Source organism: Nesoenas mayeri, assembly GCF_963082525.1.
Source record: "Nesoenas mayeri genome assembly, chromosome: 22".
Lineage (NCBI taxonomy): Eukaryota > Metazoa > Chordata > Aves > Columbiformes > Columbidae > Nesoenas > Nesoenas mayeri.
In genome coordinates, this window is record NC_137572.1 from 1,772,356 (window position 1) to 1,790,864 (window position 18,509).

At 52.3% G+C, this 18,509-nt stretch overlaps 1 protein-coding gene across 1 annotated transcript; it reads left to right on the top strand.

Annotated features, from left to right (window-relative positions):
- Window positions 1-355: 355 nt before the first annotated feature.
- Window positions 356-18,334, top strand: FEZ1 (fasciculation and elongation protein zeta 1; the record flags this gene model as incomplete). Its single annotated transcript, XM_080357972.1, has 9 exons — window positions 356-630; window positions 4,632-4,728; window positions 6,361-6,456; window positions 8,563-8,767; window positions 13,329-13,594; window positions 15,952-16,032; window positions 16,320-16,395; window positions 16,889-16,954; window positions 18,318-18,334. The coding sequence occupies 9 exons, from the start codon at window positions 356-358 to the stop codon at window positions 18,332-18,334; spliced, it is 1,179 nt and encodes a 392-aa protein (XP_080214098.1).
- Window positions 18,335-18,509: the final 175 nt, after the last annotated feature.

An 18,509-nucleotide genomic window follows, 5' to 3' on the forward strand; every position in this document is an offset into this window, starting at 1 on the left:
GTACTACTAAGATACTACCAATTCAGTAAAAAAGATAGTGTTATGATACTTTTTACATACTATCAGGGTAGCACTAATATACTTGTGGACCACTATCAACACTTTATTGCTACTAGTAAAGTACTATTAGTATAGTATCAAGGTATCAGTGTATTTCTATGAAGACAGCACTAAGTTGCTGTTCGGATACTGCTAGGATACTATGGAGATACTGTTGATGTGTGAGCTCTGGCAGTAGGGTTTCAACCCATATGGCAGCAGCAAAGGGAACAAGGAGCCATGGTGTTGTAACCTGTGAGTAGCCTCACGGGCACCCTCTCCTCACAGCTAAGGTGACGTGTTGGCGTTGAGGAGGATGGAGGCGCCTCTTGTAAGCCTGGAGGAGGAGTTCGAGGAGGGGCCCGTGGACGATGTGGAGACCCCGCTCCGCACCGCCGACCCAGCGCTGGCCGAGCTGGAGAGCTTCTCGGCCGAGATGATGAGCTTCAAGTCCATGGAAGACTTGGTGCAGGAGTTCGACGAGAAGCTCACCGTCTGCTTCCGCAACTATGACGCGGCCACCGAGGGGTTGGCCCCGGTGCGGGGGCGGCTCCAGGCACAGGAGGAGGAAGAGCGGCTGCAGGATGAGGAGTGAGTAAGGTTCCCCATACTCCTGGGAGCATGTGCCTCCTCGCACGCCTGCAAAATCCACCCCCCGGTGCAGCGTGATTGTACAACACGTCAGGAGTAATGCTGTAGTATTCTATGAGTCAGAACTCCCTCAGGGTCTGCATGCCACCTTGCATGCTAGCAAGGTACACCTCACGTGCGACTCAGCCCCCTGCATTGTGGCACAGTTGTGCAGCAGTGTGGAGTAGCTGTGCAGTATCGTACGAGTCGCTGTATAGGATCCTATGAGTAGGCCTGCATGCCTCCTTGCATGGTCATGAGATGTGCTCAGTCCCATGGCCTGCAGGCCTCCCTACCCCATTGCAGCATGGCTGTGTAGCACATCAAAGTAGCGGTTTAGTATGCTATGAGTAACGCCCCTCTGGGACCTATTACACTTCCTTGCATGTTTACAAGATCTCCACTACATGCAAATCCACCCCCACCTTGTGGCATGATTGCATGGCACCTTGGAGTAGCTGCATAGGATCTTTGGACTTGCCATGTGGCATCCTTGAAGTAGTTTGTAGTATCCTTGGAGTAGCTGTCTAGAATCTTTGGAGTTACCATGTAGCATCCTTGAAGTAGCTTGTAGCATCTTTGGAGTTGCTGTGTAGCATCCTTGGAGTAGCTTGTAGTATCCTTGGGACTAGCTGTGTAGCATCCTTGGAGTAGTTTTGTAGGATCTTTGGACTAGCTGTGTAGAATTCTGTGAGTAGCCATGTAGGATCCTTGGAGCAGCTGTGTAGCATCCTCTGAGGAGGCACAGCAGGGTGCCCCATGCCACATTGCAATGGGGCCCAGTCTTTGGATGAGCACCCCCCAGAGGTTGAGCCATGTAAACCTTGAGTAAGTTGTGAGTAGAGCTCACCGTCCTGCTTCCCCCCCCGACAAAATACAGTGGAAATTGCATTAAAATCTATATTTTCATAAGAACCTTTTTTTTCCTTGAAAATGCCTTATTTTTGCCCAGTTAGTGTAACTTTCCTAATGGAGTTTTTTATGTGCTTAAGCGGGATTTCCACCCTCAGGCCACAATTCCTAATGCTCATTTCTCACAATGCAAAGTGGTCATTTTCAATGTAAAAACCCCCAAATCCTGAGGCCAAATTGCTTCTCAGAACTGGCGAAATCAATGTTTTTTGGGAGCAAAAAGGGCGTTTTGGCCCGGTGCCAGGGGCGCCGCGCTGTCGCCGGCAGCCGCTTCGCGGCGCCGCTTTGTGCCGCTCATTGTGTCTTTTTGGGTTAGTTTGGGCAAAACAAGGCCCTTTTTTTTTCATTCTCCTTGAATGAGCCTTGTGTGCATGGGTGGGGGATGGGCTGGGGCCTTAAAGACGCTTTATTTCCCTAATTATTAACCATTTCTGGCCGTAATTAACGCAGAATTCTGCTGCCGCTTTGCCTGAGCCCACAGGGTGCTGGCCCTTTAAGAGCGGGGCAAAAAGAGCTAATTTAGGGGGATAATAATGTATTTTTTTCCTTACATGCCGCATTTTTATGAAGAATAGGAGTATAGGGGTGGGGTTTTTTGTGAAATATGTAAGTTAGGGGGGAATTAAGATCAGGTGAGGAGGGAGATGAGAGAAATAGCCCAAGATGAGTGGTTTGGGGGACTGGGGAGGGGCAGGTGGTTTTGGGGTGTTTTAGGGGAAATCAGGATGTACGCGACCCCACGTTGGACTAAAATTGCCATTTCTGGTGGGAAAATGGGTTTACCTTAATTCTAATTTCTTTTTGTGCTTTTTTGCCCGTCTTTGGCCTATTTCTGCATTGTTTGACCTTGTTCCCTGGTTTTGACCCTTTTCTCCGTTTTCAACCCTTTTCCCACTGTCGCCACTTTCTCTTTCTGTCGCCTGGTTTCTCTTTCTCCTCCTTCTCTCCTTTTTTCTCCACTTTTCCAGAATTTTCCCCATTCTTCCCCTTCTTCCCCATTTTTCTTCCATTTTCCCACTTTTCCCCCTTTTTTTCCCCCTTTTCCTCCTTCCTCTGTTCCCCATTTCCCTCTGTTTCCCTCTCTCCCTTTCCCTTCCTTCCAGCTTATCCCCCTTTTTCCTTCTTTTCCCCCTTTCTCACTTTTTTCCATTTCCCCTCTTTTATCCCTATTTTCCTTTCTGCCATTTTCCCCATTTTCCCTTCTTTACCCCCTTTTTCTCCTGTTTTCCCCCGTTTCCCGCCTTTTTCCTCTTTTTCCTCTTTTTCCCCTTCCCCCCTTTTCCTAGTTTTCCAACTTTTCCCCCTTTGCCCCTTTTTCCCTCTTTCTACCATTTTTCCTCCTTTTTCCTCTTTCCCCCCATTTTTCCTCTTTTCCCCCTTTTTTCCACTTTTTCCTCTTTTTACCCTTTCCCCCCTTTTTCCTCTTTCCCTGCTTTTTCTCCCTTTTCCCCCATTTCCCCTATTTTCCTCTTACCTTTTTCCCCCTCCACCTTTTTTCCTCTTTCACCTTTTTCTACCCCTTTTCCTCTCTTTTCCCCCCCGTTTCGCACCCTTTTTTCCTCTTCCCATTTTTTCCTCTTTTCCCTTTTTTTACTGTTTCTCCCTCTTTTTCCTCCTTTTCACCTTTTTTTACTTTTTCTCACTTTTTTTGTCCTTTTTTCTCCACATTTTTCCCTCTTCCCCCCGCTTTTTCCTCAGTTCCTCCCACATACACCTTTTTGGGGTGAAATTGGGACAAACTGGTTCAGCCCTGTGGGTGAGAATCCAACACCCCTAATAGTGACACAGAGGAGGGGGGTTTGGGGGGGGTCAGGACAGTTTTGGGGTGTTTTGGGGGCATTTAGGAGCATCAGGGCCAAGTTTTGGGGTGGTTTGAGGCAGTTTTGGGGTTATTTCCAAGTGGGTTTTCCCAGCTGTTTTTCAGGGTGTTTCTGTGAGTTTTGGGGTGTTCCAGGACCATATTTTGGGGTGTTTCACGGCACTTTTGCGGGGGTGACAATTTGGAGTATTACCCAGTGGCATTTTAGGGGCATTTCAGCACATTCCATGGCTGCATTTTGGGCATTGCAGAAATATTTTGGGTTGTTGGGCAAGCTGAGGGATGTTCCAGAGCATCACCACAGTGTTTTGGGTTGTTTTCGGGCATTTCTTTGAGGTATAAGAGCAGCTTTTTGAGGCGTTTTTGGATGTTTCTGGAATATGTTTGACGACAGCATTTTGGGGGCTTCCCTGGGGGCATTTTGGGGTGCTTTGGGGTGTCAGGGCAAGTTTTTTGAGTATTCGAGAGCTTTTTGGGGTGGGGCTTTAGGGACAGCATTTTGAGATGTTTTGGGGTGTTCTGAGGCAGCATTTTGGGGCATTTCGGGCAGTATTTTGGGAAAACATTTTCTGGTATTTCCGGGTGTTCAAAGGTGGCATTTGGGGACATTTGGGGGCATTTAAGATGTTTTTTAATATGTTATTTGGTGTTCTTGAGCATTTCAGGCTGGCGTTTTGGAGCTTTAGGGCCTTTTGGGTCATTTTAGTGTGTTTCAGAAGAACATTTTGGTGTATTCCAGGGCAGCATTTTGAGGTGTTTTGGGGCCTTTCAGAGTCTCTTGGCACTTTGTTGCGGTGTTTTAGGACAGCATTTGGGGGTTTTTTGGGGGCTTTGGGGGCATTTCAGGATGTTTTGGGCATTTCGGGGCATCATGGTTATGTTTTAAGGTGGCACTTTTGGTGCATTTCAGGCTCATCTTTTGGGGCATCTGGGGACATTTTGGGACCGTCGCAGTGACCTTTTTGGGGCTGTTTTGATGGCAATATTTGCAGTGTAGTATTTGGGGGTATTTAATGATGATATTTTGAGAAGCATTGCGATCTTCTAAGGCAGCATTTGGGCTCTTCTGGATTATAATTTGAGTTGCTACGGGCTGTTTCTGGCATCTCGTGGTGTTCCGGGGCTGTGTTTTGGGGTGTTTTAGGGCATTTTGATGTGCCTGTTTTGGGGTGCATTTCTGGGGTTGGGGGCAAAATTTGGGGGTCACCACTCACCGCCCACCTCCCCGCAGGGTCTGGGACGCTCTCACTGATGGTTTCGCCCCCCGGGGCTCCCCCCGGCCCTGGCTGCTCCCCGAGGCCGAGACCCCCGACAGCACCGACCCCCAGGTACAACTGTGACCCCCCTTGGCTCCCCACATCCCCCCTATTCCCCGCATGATCCTGCGGTGATGCTTGACAGCTGTCAATCAACCCCAAGGCTTGGCGACAATCAGAGAGCACTGCAAACTACCCCAAAAATGGTATTTTGGGGGGGCCGTAGCACCAACGCAGCGGGTGTTAATGTTTTAAAGCGAAATCACACTGAAATGGGCAAGATGAAGTGTTTGATTTTGGCAATCTGGTCTTTGACAGTTTGCCCCCAAGCCAGGGGTGAGATGGTATGTTTTTTGAGGTAGAAAACAGTATTTTCTTCATTATAGTGAGTTCATGCTGTGAATAGTGGCATTTGGGGTTGTGGGAGGGCTGCAAAGATGCCCCAAAATCCACTGGGTTTGACCCATTTGGATGTTACACAACCTGTTGCTTAACTGGGGAGGAGAAGGTAAATATCTTGGCTTATTTTCTGCTAAAAAGGTGAAATAGCCTGCAAAAGGTGGTAAAAAAGAAGATGCCTCCCTGTCCAGCATCTCCATCCAACATCTCCCCATCCAGCGTTCCCCTCAAACATCTCCCCATCTGATGTCCCACCCAATGACTCCATCTGACCTCTTCCCCGTTGAGTGTCACCATTCATTGTCTCCCAATTCAACATGCCCACCATCTCCATCCAGCATCTCCAACACCTCCTCCCATCCAACATCACCATCTAATTCATTAATTCAAGCATCTGTCCATCCAACATCTCCATCCAACATCCAACTTCTCCATGTCCATCTTCACAGTCAAGTGTCTCCATCCAACTACTCTCCATCATCTCCCCATCCAACATCTCTGTCTCCTTGCAACATTTCCCTATCCAACACTTCCCTGTCCATCATCTCCCTCTCCAGCTTCTCCAGCATCACCATCCAGCATCCCTGTGCAAAGTCCCCATCCAAAGTCCCGTCCAACATTTCCCCGTCCGCCATCTCCATCCATCTCTACCCAGTGTTCCCTGTCCAACATCTTTCCATCCAGTGTTCCTATCCAATGTCTTCATCCAACATCCCCATCCAACATCTCCACCTAAAGCCCTCATCCTCTATCTGCCCATCCAACATTCTCACCATCTCCATCCAGCATCTCCAACACCTCCCTATCCAATGTCACCATCTCATTTATTAATTCAAGCATCTCCATCCAACATCTCCATGCAACACACCTGTACTTCAACCTGCTCAACTTCCCAGTCCAGTGTCTCCATCCAACAGCTCTCCATCATCTCCCCATCCAACCTCTCTGTCTCCTTGCAACATTTCCCCATCCAATGCTTCCTTGTCTGTCATTTCCCTGCCCACCATCTCCATCCATCTCTACCCACTCTCCCTGTCCAACATCTTTCCATCCAATGATCCCATCCCGTGTCTTCATCCAACATCCCCATCCAACATCTCCACGTAAAACCCTCATCCACTATCTCCCCATCCAATATCTCCCTGTCCAGCCTCCCCATCCACGTCCCCATCCCGTGTCCCCCCCATGCAGCGTGTCCCCCTGAGCTGTGGTTCCCTGGTGGCTCTTCCTGTCTCTTGTGCCAGGGCCATGTCTGTGGCTGTGCCCATGGTGCCACCATGGCCACCCAGCCCGTGTCTCCTGCAGCTCTGCAAGAAGGAGGAGGAGGAGGAGGAGGAGCTCACCGAGAGGAGCGAGCAAGACTCGGGCATCAACGAGGAGCCACTGCTGACAGCAGAGCAGGTACCCCTGGTCCTCATGGCCACCAGGACACCCACCTGTCCCTCAAAATCCAGCCCCAGCGTGGACTCAGCCCACCCCAACCCTGTGGCCACCTGCTGAAAGCACAAAAATAAGGCCAAATCCTGTTGTTTTGGGATGTGGGATGCAGGACATAGGGTACAGATGGGGATGTGGTGCAGGGTGTGGGGTTGGGGTGTGGGTGGGATTGGGGTGCGGGTGCGTGTGAGCGGCACAGGGTGAGGATGAAAACGTGGGAGGTAGATGTGGGGATCGGGGCAGCTTTTTGGGGTGTTTCTGGGCAGTTTGGGGTCTTCCCCAGGGGCATTTTGTGGGATCAGGGCAGTTTTTTGGAGCACGGGAGAGCTTTTTGGGGTGGGGGTTTGGGATAGTATTTTGAGGTGTTTCAGGGTGTTCCAGGACATCATTTTGGGACATTTTGAAGAATTTTGGGCGGTGTTTCTAGGTGTACAAAGGTGGCATTTGGAGATGTTTTGGGGCATTTCAGGGGTTTTTTTGGGGGGGAGTGGTGGTTTGGAGCATTTCAGGGTGACATTTTGGAGCTTTGGGACGTTTTGGGTCATTTTGGGGTGTTTCAGAAGAACATTTTGAGGTGTTCCAGGGCAGCATTTCGAGGTGTTTTGAGGCCTGTCAGAGGGTCTTGGCGCTTAGTGGGGCTGTAGGTTCCAGGTTGGAGATGAGGGGCAGGGGATGGGGGGGCAGGTGCAGGATCCAGGATGGAGAGTGGAGGGAGCAGGATGCAGACGCAGGTGCGGGATGCAGATTGGGATGCAGATGCGGATCTGGGGTCCAAGTGCCCATGGGGGGTGCGGGATTTGGGTGCAGATGGGAATGGGGGATGCAGCTGCTGGATGCAGATGGACAGCGCAGGTAGAGAAGGATGCGAATGAAGTTGCAGGATGAAGGGGAGGATGCAGGATGTCAGGTCCGAGATGCAGATGGAGGATGTGGGTACAGGATGAAGGGAGCAGGTTGCAGATGGAGGATGCAGGTTCCAGGATGCTGATACAGATGGGCGATGCAGGATGACAGGAGCAGGATGCAGATTGGGATGTAGGATGTGGGATTTAGATGCAGATGGGAATGGGAGATGCAGCTGCTGGATGCAAATGATGGCACAGGTAGAGATGGATGCAAATGCAGGTGCAGGATGAAGGGAGCAGGATGAAGGAGAGGATGCGGGATGTGGGGTACGGGATGCCAATAGAGATGGAGGGGGCAGGATGATGGGAGCAGGTTGCAGACGGTGGATGCAGGAATCATGGTCCAGGATCTGGATTCCGATACAGATGCAGATGCAGGATGAAGGGAATGGGATACAGATGCAGATGGAAGGTGCGGGATGCAGGATCCAGGACGCTGATACAGATGGAGGATGCGGTATGATGGGAGCACGATGCAGACACAGGTGCGGGATGTAAATTGGGATGTAGGATGTGGGATTTAGATGTAGATGGGAATGGGAGATGCAGCTGTCAGATGCAAATGGATGGCGCGGGGTAGAGATGGATGCAAATGCAGGTGCAGGATGAAGGGGAGGATGTGGGACACAGGGTCCAGGATGCCGATGGAGGATACAGGATGCAGGGTTCAGGATGCCGATGCAGATGGAGGATGCAAGATGGAGGATGCAGGATGGAGGGAGCAGGATGCAGATGGAGGAGGGGGGTTGCAGGTTCCAGGATGCAGGATGCCATTACAGACGGAAGATGCAGGTGCAGGGTACAGGGGATGATGCAGGATCCAGGATGCTGATACAGATGGAGGATGCAGGATGAAGGGCAGGATTGAGGATGCAGGTTCCAGGGTGCCGATGCAGCTGGAGGATGAAGGGAGCAGGTTGCAGATGGAGGATGCAGGGTCCAGGATCCTGTTGCAGATGGAGGATGTGGATGCAGGATGAGGGGGAGGATGCACGGTCCAGGATGCTGATACAGATGGAGGATGTCACTCCAGGATACAGTGGAGGATGTGGGATCAGGATACAGGATGCCAGCGCAGCTGAAGGATGTGGCTGTGGGCTCTAGGGTGTAGATGTGACATGCAGGTAGGATGCAGGTGCAGATGGAGGACACCGATGCCCGGCAGGTCATCGAGGAGCTGGAGGAGCTGATGCAGAGTTCGCCTGACCCTGAGGCCGACCCTGAGGGTGATGAGGATGAGGAGGAGGAGGAAGAGGAGGAGACTGAGGCTGATGCTGAGGGCAAAGGCGGTGGTGAGGGCACGGAGCCCATCCTCCTGCGGGAGCTGCGCGCTTTCCCCCCTGCCTTCAACAACAACTGCTCCCACGAAGGTACGGCCAGCAAAACCCCCGCCAGGCACCTTTTGGGGGCAATTCCAGCCAAAGTGGACAATTGAGTCTCTGCAGGCTGCAGTGTTTGCACGCTGTTTGGCCAGGAGAGGGCTCTTGGCAAAAAATTAACCCGACGAGGATCTTGCTTGTAGCGTTGCTTTAAATGCACCCAGGGTTTAGCCTCGCTCACTGCGCATTTTGCAAAATGCTTTGTGCATTGTGTGCAGCACTGAACGGCTTTTGCTGAGCACGTTGCGCTTTTCCTCAAAGCACTTGGCGTTTTGCAAAACACACCGCAGCAATGTCCTGTGCCTTGCATGGGTGGTGTCATGCACCGTCCTTTCTCCATGCACACCGAGCTTTGTGCTACACTTGCCCAGCATTTTGCACAAATGCCTCATGTTCTTTGCATTGTGCTGTTCGCAACCTGCATTTCGGGAAACGCACTTTCCTGACGGCACCATGTGTGTGACTGAGCGCGCCGGACGCTCGGCTGAGCTGTGCACGGTGCATGTTCCCAACTGCACGGGGCGTCTTGCTGCGTGTTTCACTCGCCTGAATGCACCGAGTGGCGCTAAATGCACCGCACACCAGGCGTTGACCTGATTGCACCCTGCGTTTTCCTGGTTGCGCCATGCATTTTGCTAAATACATGAAAAATCTGGTGGTTCTTTGGGACTAATTGCATTTTGCATTGCCTCAGTTTGCTAAGCACCCTGTGCAGCGCACATTTAACCGCACCGTGCATCATGCAAGGCGTCTCTACCTGTCCAGCATGTGCCACTAAATGCACAAGGCTTGTCGCTAACACCAAGGTGCATGTCAGTAACTTCCCCAAGCGTTGTACTAATTGCTCTGTGCATTCCCCTAATTGCACAGTGCGTTTCATTTGTTGCACCGTATGTGTCACTAATTGCACCAGGCAATTCGGTAATTGCTCTGGGTGCGTTGTTTATCACGCCAGGCCCGTCAGGAATCGCGCGATGTGTTTGTTTATCAGTGGCCCAATAAATGCACCGTGCAGCTCATTAATCAGGTGATGCATTTTAGCAGTTCCAGTCTGCGTTTCGCTAATTGCACCGTGCATTTCATTAATTGCCCTGGGAATTTCACTAATTGCACAGGTGTATCACTAATTCCCCTGGACGTGCCAGTAATTGCATTGTGCACATCACTAATTGCACCAAGCATGTTATTAATCATATCAAGCACTTTACTGTTTGCACCAGGAGTGACACTGACTGCACCAGACATCACTAATTGCACTTAACACATGGGGCGTTGCACCAGTTGCACCGTGCAGCACACTAATTGCTTCCCTTAATAATTACAGTGTGCATCTTGCTAATGACATATTGCAATTTTGCACCCCTCAGCCTGCATTTCCCTGATTTACTGTGCATGCAATTATTTGCATTGTGCATGTCACTAATTGCATGAGGCATTCAGCTAATCGCCCCCAGCACCTTAATAATGGTGCCATGTGGCTCATTATCACCGTTTGCAAACTCCAGCGTGCATTACGCTAATTGCCTTGGGCATCATGTTAATTGCATCAGGCATCACCCTGGTTGCAGTGTGCATTGCGTGCATTGCACAGGTGCCTCACCGGTTGCAGTGGGCAGCCCCATGCACCTAATAATTGCAGCCCGCACCGCACTAAGCGCACAAAGCATTTTGCAAATTTCAATATGCATTTTCCTAATTACACATCAGTGATTGCACCAGGCTTTTGATTAATTGCTCCATGCACGACACTGGTCGCGCCAGGCATTTCTTGCACTGCACGTTGCACTTATTCCACGTTGCATTGCACTTTTTGCACCAGGCATTTCATGCATTGCACTGTGCATTGCACTTTTGACACTGGACATTTCATTTGTTGCATTGTGCATTGCACTTTTTGCACCAAACATTCCATTCCTTGCACTGTGCATTGCGCATATCGCAATGAGCATTTTGCTTCTGCACTGTGCGTTGCACTTTTTGCACTGGGCTTTTCACTTATTGCACCAAGAATTTCATTTGCACTTTTGGCACTGGGCATCACGCTTATTGCAACTCTTGCCATGCACATTTCACTTGTTGCACCAAGGATTGCACTTTTTGCCCCATGCATTTAATGTATTGCTCTGTGCATTGTATTTTTTGCACCAGGCATTTCACTTATTGCTTTGTGCATTGCTTGCTTTTCACTGAGCATTCCACTTACCCCACCGAGCATTGCACTTATTGCACTGGGCATTTAGCTTGTTGCACCAGGAATTGCATTCATTGTGCTGTGCATTGCACTTTTTGCACTATGCGTTGCATAATTTGCCCCATGCATTACACTCATTGTGCTGCGTGTTGCACTTTTTGTACTGGGTGTTTCACTTATTACACCGGGCATTGCATTTATTGCAACATGCACTGCAATTTTGCAGTAGTCATTTCACTTCTTGCCCTGTTTATTGCCCTTATTGCACCAGGCATGTCATTTATTGCCCTGCGCATTGCATGTTTGGCACCAGGCATTGCACTTAAAGCACTTTGCATTTCATTTAATGCACCAGACATTTCATTTATCACACTGGGCATTTCGTTCATTGCAATATGCATTGCACTTTTTGCACCATTCTTTGCCCTTATTGCACCAGGCATGTCATTTATTGCCCTGGGCACGACGCTTTTTGCACCCAGCATTTCACTTACTGCTTTGTGCATTGCTTGTTTTTCACTGGGCATTTCACTTACTGCACCGAGCATTGTACTTATTGCACCAGGAATTTAAGTTATTGCGCTGTGCATTGCATGCTTTGCCCCATGCATTGCACTCATTGTGCTGCGCCTTGGACATTTTGCACCGGGCTTTTCATTTAATGCACCGCCCATTGCAATTTTGCACAAGGCATTTAATCATTTCATCTATTGCACTGTACATTGCACTTCTTGTGCTGTTTGTTGCCCTTATTGCACCAGGCATGTTATTTATTGCACTGCACATCACACTTTTGGCCCTGTGCATTGCATTTTTTGCACTGTGCATTTCAGTTTTTGCTCTGTGCATTGCAGTTTGTGCACTGTGCATGGCAGGTTTTGCACCGTGCATTGCAGTTTTTGCACCGTGCGTTGCAATTTGTGCACTGTGCATTGCATATTTGTGCTCTGTGCATTGCAGTTTGTGCACTGTGCATTGCAGCTTTTGCACCATGCATTGCAGTTTTTGCACCATGCATTGCAGTGTTTGCTCTGTGCGTTGCAGTTTGTGCACTGTGCATTGCAGCTTTTGCACCGTGCATTGCATGTTTGCACTCCGTGCATTGCAGTTTTTGCTCTGTGCATTGCACTTTTTGCACCGTGCATTGTAGTTTTTGTTCTGTGCATTGCAGTTTTTGCACCATGCATTGCAGTTTTTCCTCTGTGCATTGCAGCTCTTGCACCGTGCATTGCAGTTTGTGCTCTGTGCATTGCACACTTTACACTGTGCATTACACGTTTTACACTGTGCATTGCACTTTTCGCACCATGCACTGTACATTTTGCCCCGTGCAGTGCAAATTTTGCACCGTGCGTTGCAGTCTGTACTCTGTGCATTGCAGTTTGCGCTCTGTGCATCGCACGCTTTACGCCGCGCATTGCGCATTTTGCACTGTGCATTGCATGTTTTGCACCGTGCACTGCACTTTTTGCACCGTGTATTGCAGTTTGTACTCTCTGCATTGCAGTTTGCGCTCTGTGCATCGCACACTTTACACCGTGCATTGCACATTTTGCACTGCGCATCGCATCTTTTGCACTGTGCATTGCACTTTGTGCACCATGCACTGTACTTTGTGCACCATGCACTGCAAATTTTGCACCGTGCATTGCAGTTTGCGCTCCGTGCTTTGCAGTTTGCTCTCTGTGCATCGCACGCTTTACACCATGTGTTGCACGTTTTGCACTATGCATTGGATGTTTTGCACTGTGCCCTGCACTTTTTGCACTATGCACTGTACTTTTTGCACCATGCACTGCAAATTTTGCACCGTGTGTTGCAGTTTGCACTCTGTGCAACACACGCTTTATGCTGTGCATTGCGCGTTTTGCACTGTGCATTGCATATTTTGCACTGTGCATTGCACTTCTTGCACAGTGCATTGCACTTCTTGCACCGTGCACTGCAAGTTTTGCACCGTGCATTGCAGTTTATGCTCTGTGCAACTCATGTTTTGCACTGCGCACTGCACTTTTTGCACCGTGTGTTGCAGTTTGCGCTCTGTGCATCACACGCTCTACACCGTGCATTGCACGTTTTGCACTGTGCGTTGCATGCTTTGCGCTGTGCACCCACGCTATTTGCACTGTGCATTGCACTTTTTGCACCGTGCACTGCAAATTTTGCACCGCACGTTGCATTTTGCACTCTGTGCATCGCATGCTTTACACTGTGCATGTTTTGCACCATGCACTGTACTTTTTGCACTGTGCACTGCAAATTTTGCCATGCGTTGCACTTTTTGCACTGCACATGGCACGTTTCACCCCATGCGTCTCCCTAATGGCCCCGCGTGGGTCTCTGCCGGGGTGCCCGCTGCAGGGCTGGCCCGTTTGTCCCCGCGGGAGCTGGCGGCGGCGCTGGGGCGCGCGGAGGCGGCGAGCCGGGCGCTGTCGGCGGAGCTGGTGGCGCAGCTGGCGCGGCGGGACGAGCTGGCGTTCGAGAAGGAGGTGAAGACGGCGTTCATCGGGGCACTGCTGGCCGTGCAGGGCGAGCAGCGCGAGCAGAGAGAGGCCGCCCGGCGCCGCCGCCGCGACCGAGGGCTCAGCGTGCAGGGCGGGCGCCCCGCGAACAACATGCCCCGCAAGGTGGGGACATGGAGTGACGTGATGGGGGGACAGGGGACAGGGCAGAGGGATGTGGGGTGGGGAGACGTGGGGCAGGATGCAGGGACAGGATGAGTGACGGGGCAGGAGGATGAGGGACAGGGGGATGTGGGGACAGGAGGCACGGGGCAGGGGCATGGGGGATTTGGGGACATGGGGCAGGGGGATATGGGGACAGAATGACACAGAGGGACACGAGACAGGAGGGTGTGGAATGGGATGCCATTATATGGAACAGAACAAAGGGACATGGGACATGGGAAGCTGAGGTGGGAAATGACGGATGGGGAGACATGGGGTGTGGGGACAGCATGGGGACAAGGATGGAGGGGACTTGGGGGGGGGGAGATGGGGGCTTGTGGGGGACATGGGGTAAGGGGGTGAGGGGTGGGGTGACATGGGACAGGGGGATGTGGGGACAGGGAGATGAGGGATTTGGGGACGTGGGGCCGGGGGATGTGGGGACCAGATGGGTGATAGAGCAGAAGGACATGAAACAGGGACACGAGGCAGAGTCATGAGGGATGGGGGAATGATGGATTTGGGGATATGGGGCAGGGGGATATGGGGACAAAATGGCAGAAGGGGTTGTGGGACGGAGGTACATGGGACAGGATAAAGAGACATGGGACATGGGGACCTGGGGCAGAGGGGTGAGGGATAGCGGGTCATGGAACAATGGGATGTGGGGGCAGGGCAGAGGGATGTGGGATGGGGCAGAAGGACATGGGACAGGGACACAGGGCAGGAGGATGAGGGATGGGGGGATATGGGGACAGGGAACAAGCCAAAGAGAGATGGGGACATGAGGCAGGGGAATGAAGGATGTGCGCCGTGGGATGATGTGATGTGGGGACAGGGGACAGGGCAGGGGGATGTTGGGTGGGGAACGTGGGACAGGGATGAAGGGACAGGATGGGCGATGGGGCAGGAGGATGCGGGGATGTGGGGGCAGGGGGATGAAGGATTTGGGGACATGGGGCAGGGGGATGAGGGGCAAAATGGCACAGGGGGGACATGGGGCAGGGGCACATAGGACAGGATAAATAGACATGGGGACCTGGGGTAGGGGAGTGAGGGATGGGAGACATGGAATGGCATGATGTGGGGACAGGGCAGAGGGATGTGGGATGGGGGATATGGGAGAGGACAAAGGGACATGGGACAGGGGGACCTCGGGCAGGGGGAACATGAGATGCAGGGACAGGGGGACTTGGGTTGGAGGGAGCTGGGGGCTTGAGGGGACATGGGAATGAGGGATTTGGGGACATGGTCCAGGGGGATGCGGGGACAAAATGGCAGAAGGGGTCATGGGACATGTGGACATGGAACAGGATAAAGAGACATGGGACGTGGGGCAGGGGAATGAGGGATGGGGGGACATGGAATGATGTGATGTGGGGACAAGGGACAGGGCAGGGAGATGTGGGATGGGGGAATATGGGCTGAGGTGACATGGGACAGGGATGTAGGGACAGGATGGGTCACAGGGGATGGGGCAGGGTGAGGGATGGGGAGGATATGGGAAGGGGACATGGGGCAGGGATGTGGGGCCAGGGGGATGTGGGGCCACAGGACAATGGGAAGAGGGCAATGTGGAGACAGGGTACTGAGATGTGGGACAGGGGAACTTGACGTGGGGAACATAGGGACTTGAGGGACAGGGTAAGGAGATGAGGGGCCATGGGACAGTGGGATGTGGGGATAAGATGGCACAGAGGGACACAAGATGGGAATGTGGGATGGGGGGATGTGGGGACAGGGACATGACGGGCAGGGGGGGACATGGGACAATGGGATACAGGGACAGGGGATGTGGGACAGGGCAGAGGGATGTGAGGCAGGGGGATAAGGAATGGAGGGACATGGGGCAGGAGGACGCGGGGACAAAATGGCATGAGAGGACATGGGGCAGAACAAAGGGACATGGGGACCTGAAGCAGGGGAATGATGGATGGGGGGACCTGGGATGAGGGGACGGGGGGATAAAGGATGGGGGGACATGGGACAAGATGGGTGATATGTAGCAGGACAAAGGGACGTGAGGATCTGGGGCAGGAGAATGGGCGAACATGGGGACAAGGATGTGGTGACAGGATGTGGGACAGGGACACAGGGCGGGAGGATGAGGGATGGAGGGATGTGGGGACAGGGCGATATGGGACAAGAGGATGAGGGAACAAGAGGGGATGGGACAAGGGGACATGGGCACAGGAGGCTGGGGGCACATGGCTTTGAGTGTGAGTCCAGGAGCCGGGAGGGGACACGAGTGCCCATGGCGGTGCCACGGGTGACGTCCGTGTCTGCGGGAGGTGACAGGGTGACACGGGTGTCCCCAGCGCTTCAGCATGGAGGGCATCTCCAGCATCCTGCACTCGGGGCTGCGCCAGACCTTCGGCCCCGCCGCCAGCGAGAAACAGGTGCCCTTTGACCCTTTTTCCCCCCAAAATTGCCCACATTTTTAAATTCCATAACCTCACTCCATCCCCTACACCCCAAAAATCACATTTCACCCCCCAAAACCCCTCCCTGGGGCTTCACAGTTGGGTGGATTTTGCAGCACGCGATTAATTCGATACCCCCCCAAAATACCTGCGAGTTCCAAGCAATCGCAGCAAAAATCGTGGAGATTTTCCGTGTTGGCATCAATTTGGGGTGATTTGTGACAGTTTTGTGCCATCTGGGTCATTGTTTGGTTTGTTTTCAGTACCTGAACACGGTGATTCCCTATGAGAAGAAGGGCTCGCCGCCCTCTGTCGAGGACCTGCAGATGCTCACCAACAGTGAGTGCTCCTTCCAGCTGCCGTTTTGGGGCAAAATCAGCTGGTTTGCGTCACCCGATGTGGCGGATTTGGGACACAAACACCCCTTTTGTGTTGCTTGGGGTGTGTTATTGTGAATTCAGGACGGAATCCTCTTTCTTTCTGGTTTATTTGCGTCGTCGCTGCGCGGGCAACTCGAGGGGCGATCGGCCGTGTCGTGTCATTGCGACAAAGCCCATTTTGGGGGGGAAAGCCCCATTTTGCAGCACAGTTTGGGCGCGACCACCCATTTTCCATCACTGTGGCTGATGTGCAGCACGCACCTTCCCAATTTATCACCCTCAGCAGCGCCGATTTGGGGGTAAAACACCCATTTTGCATTGCTGCGGGTTGGCGATTTGGGGGTAAAAATGTGTTTTTTGGGGATCTCTGGTGCCTGTGGGGCTGTTTTGAAGGGGACAAGGGACATTTTTGGGGCCGCGGGGTCACCTCACATGTCCCTTTTGCCTCCCAGTCCTGTTCGCCATGAAGGAGGGGAACGAGAAAGTGCCCACGCTGCTCACGGACTATATCCTCAAAGGTACCTGCTCCCCCTGCATCCCTCGTGCATCCCTCGTGCATCCTCTGTGCATCCTTTGTGCATCCTTCATGCATCCCCTGTGCATCCTTCATGCATCCCCTGTGCATCCCCTGTGCATCCCTCGTGCATCCCCTGTGCATCCCTTGTGCATCCCCTGTGCATCCCCTGTGCATCCCTTGTGCATCCCCTGTGCATCCCTCGTGCATCCCTTCTACATCCAGCATGCACCATTGTGCACCCCTCATACGTTCCTCGTGCATCCGTTTCACTTTCCTTCTGCATCCTCTCTCCATCCCATTTGCAGCCCCTGGGCAGCCTCGTGCAGCACTCGTGTGCACTTGTGCATCCTTGCACACCCACACGCACACGGTTCTTCATCAACCCCTGTGCAGACTTGTGCATCATTGTGCACGCTTGCGTAGCCCAGTGCATGCTTGTGCACTCTGATGCGTGCCAGTGCAAGCCTCATTGTGCGCCCTCGTGCATCGTGTGTGCTCATGCATCCCCATGCACACTCATGCATCCCCCTGCACACTTGTGCATCCTCGTGCATCCCTATGCACATTTCTACATCCTCATAGATCCTTGTGCGCCCTCATGAATCTCTGTACATGCTCGTGTATCCCTGTGCACACTCGTGCATCGTTGTGCATCCTCCTGCATCCCTATACATGTTCATTTACACTCCTGCATCTCCATGCATCCCCACGCATCCCTGTGCGCACTTGCACATCATTGTGCGTCTTCTTACATCCCTATACACGTTCATACACACTCATGCATGCTTGTGCACCACCATGCAGCCCCATGCACACTTGTGCATCCCATGCACACTTGTGCATCATCGTGCATCCTCATGTATGCTCTTGCACAGCTGTGCATCCCCGTGTACACTCGTGCATCACTGTGCATCCTCAAGTGTGCTTGTGCATCATCATGCATGCCTGTGCACATCTGTGCATCGTCGTGTATACTCGCACATCCCCGTGCATACTTGTGTATCATTATGCATCCTCGTGCATCCCTGTGCATGCTTGTGCAGCCTCATACATACCTGTGCACTTTCATGCACACTCCTTGTGCATCCCTGTGCACACTTGCGCAGCCTCACACACACCTATGCATGTTCATGCCTGCCCCTCGTGCATCCCTGTGCACGCTCGTGCATCATTGTGCACACTCATGCATCCCTGTGCATGTTCGTGCATCCCTGTGCGCATTCGTGCATCATTGTGCATCCTCATCCTTATGCATGTTCGTGCGCATTTGTACATCATCATGCATCCCTGTGTGCTCTTGTGCATCCTCATGCGTCCCCGTGCGCCCTCGTGCCCCTGGTGCTGACCCGTCCCTTCTCTTGCAGTTCTCTGCCCAACCTGATGCCGCCGCCCCCGGAAAACGGGGCAAAACCCCAGGAAAATGGGTCACCCGCGACCCCCCCACCCCGCACTTCCCCCCTTTGCACAGCTGGGAAATAAATAATTCGTTTCATTAATTAACCAACCGGCCTCCAGCGTCTCCATTGTCCCCCCCCGGCTCGCCATGCGGTTTGGCA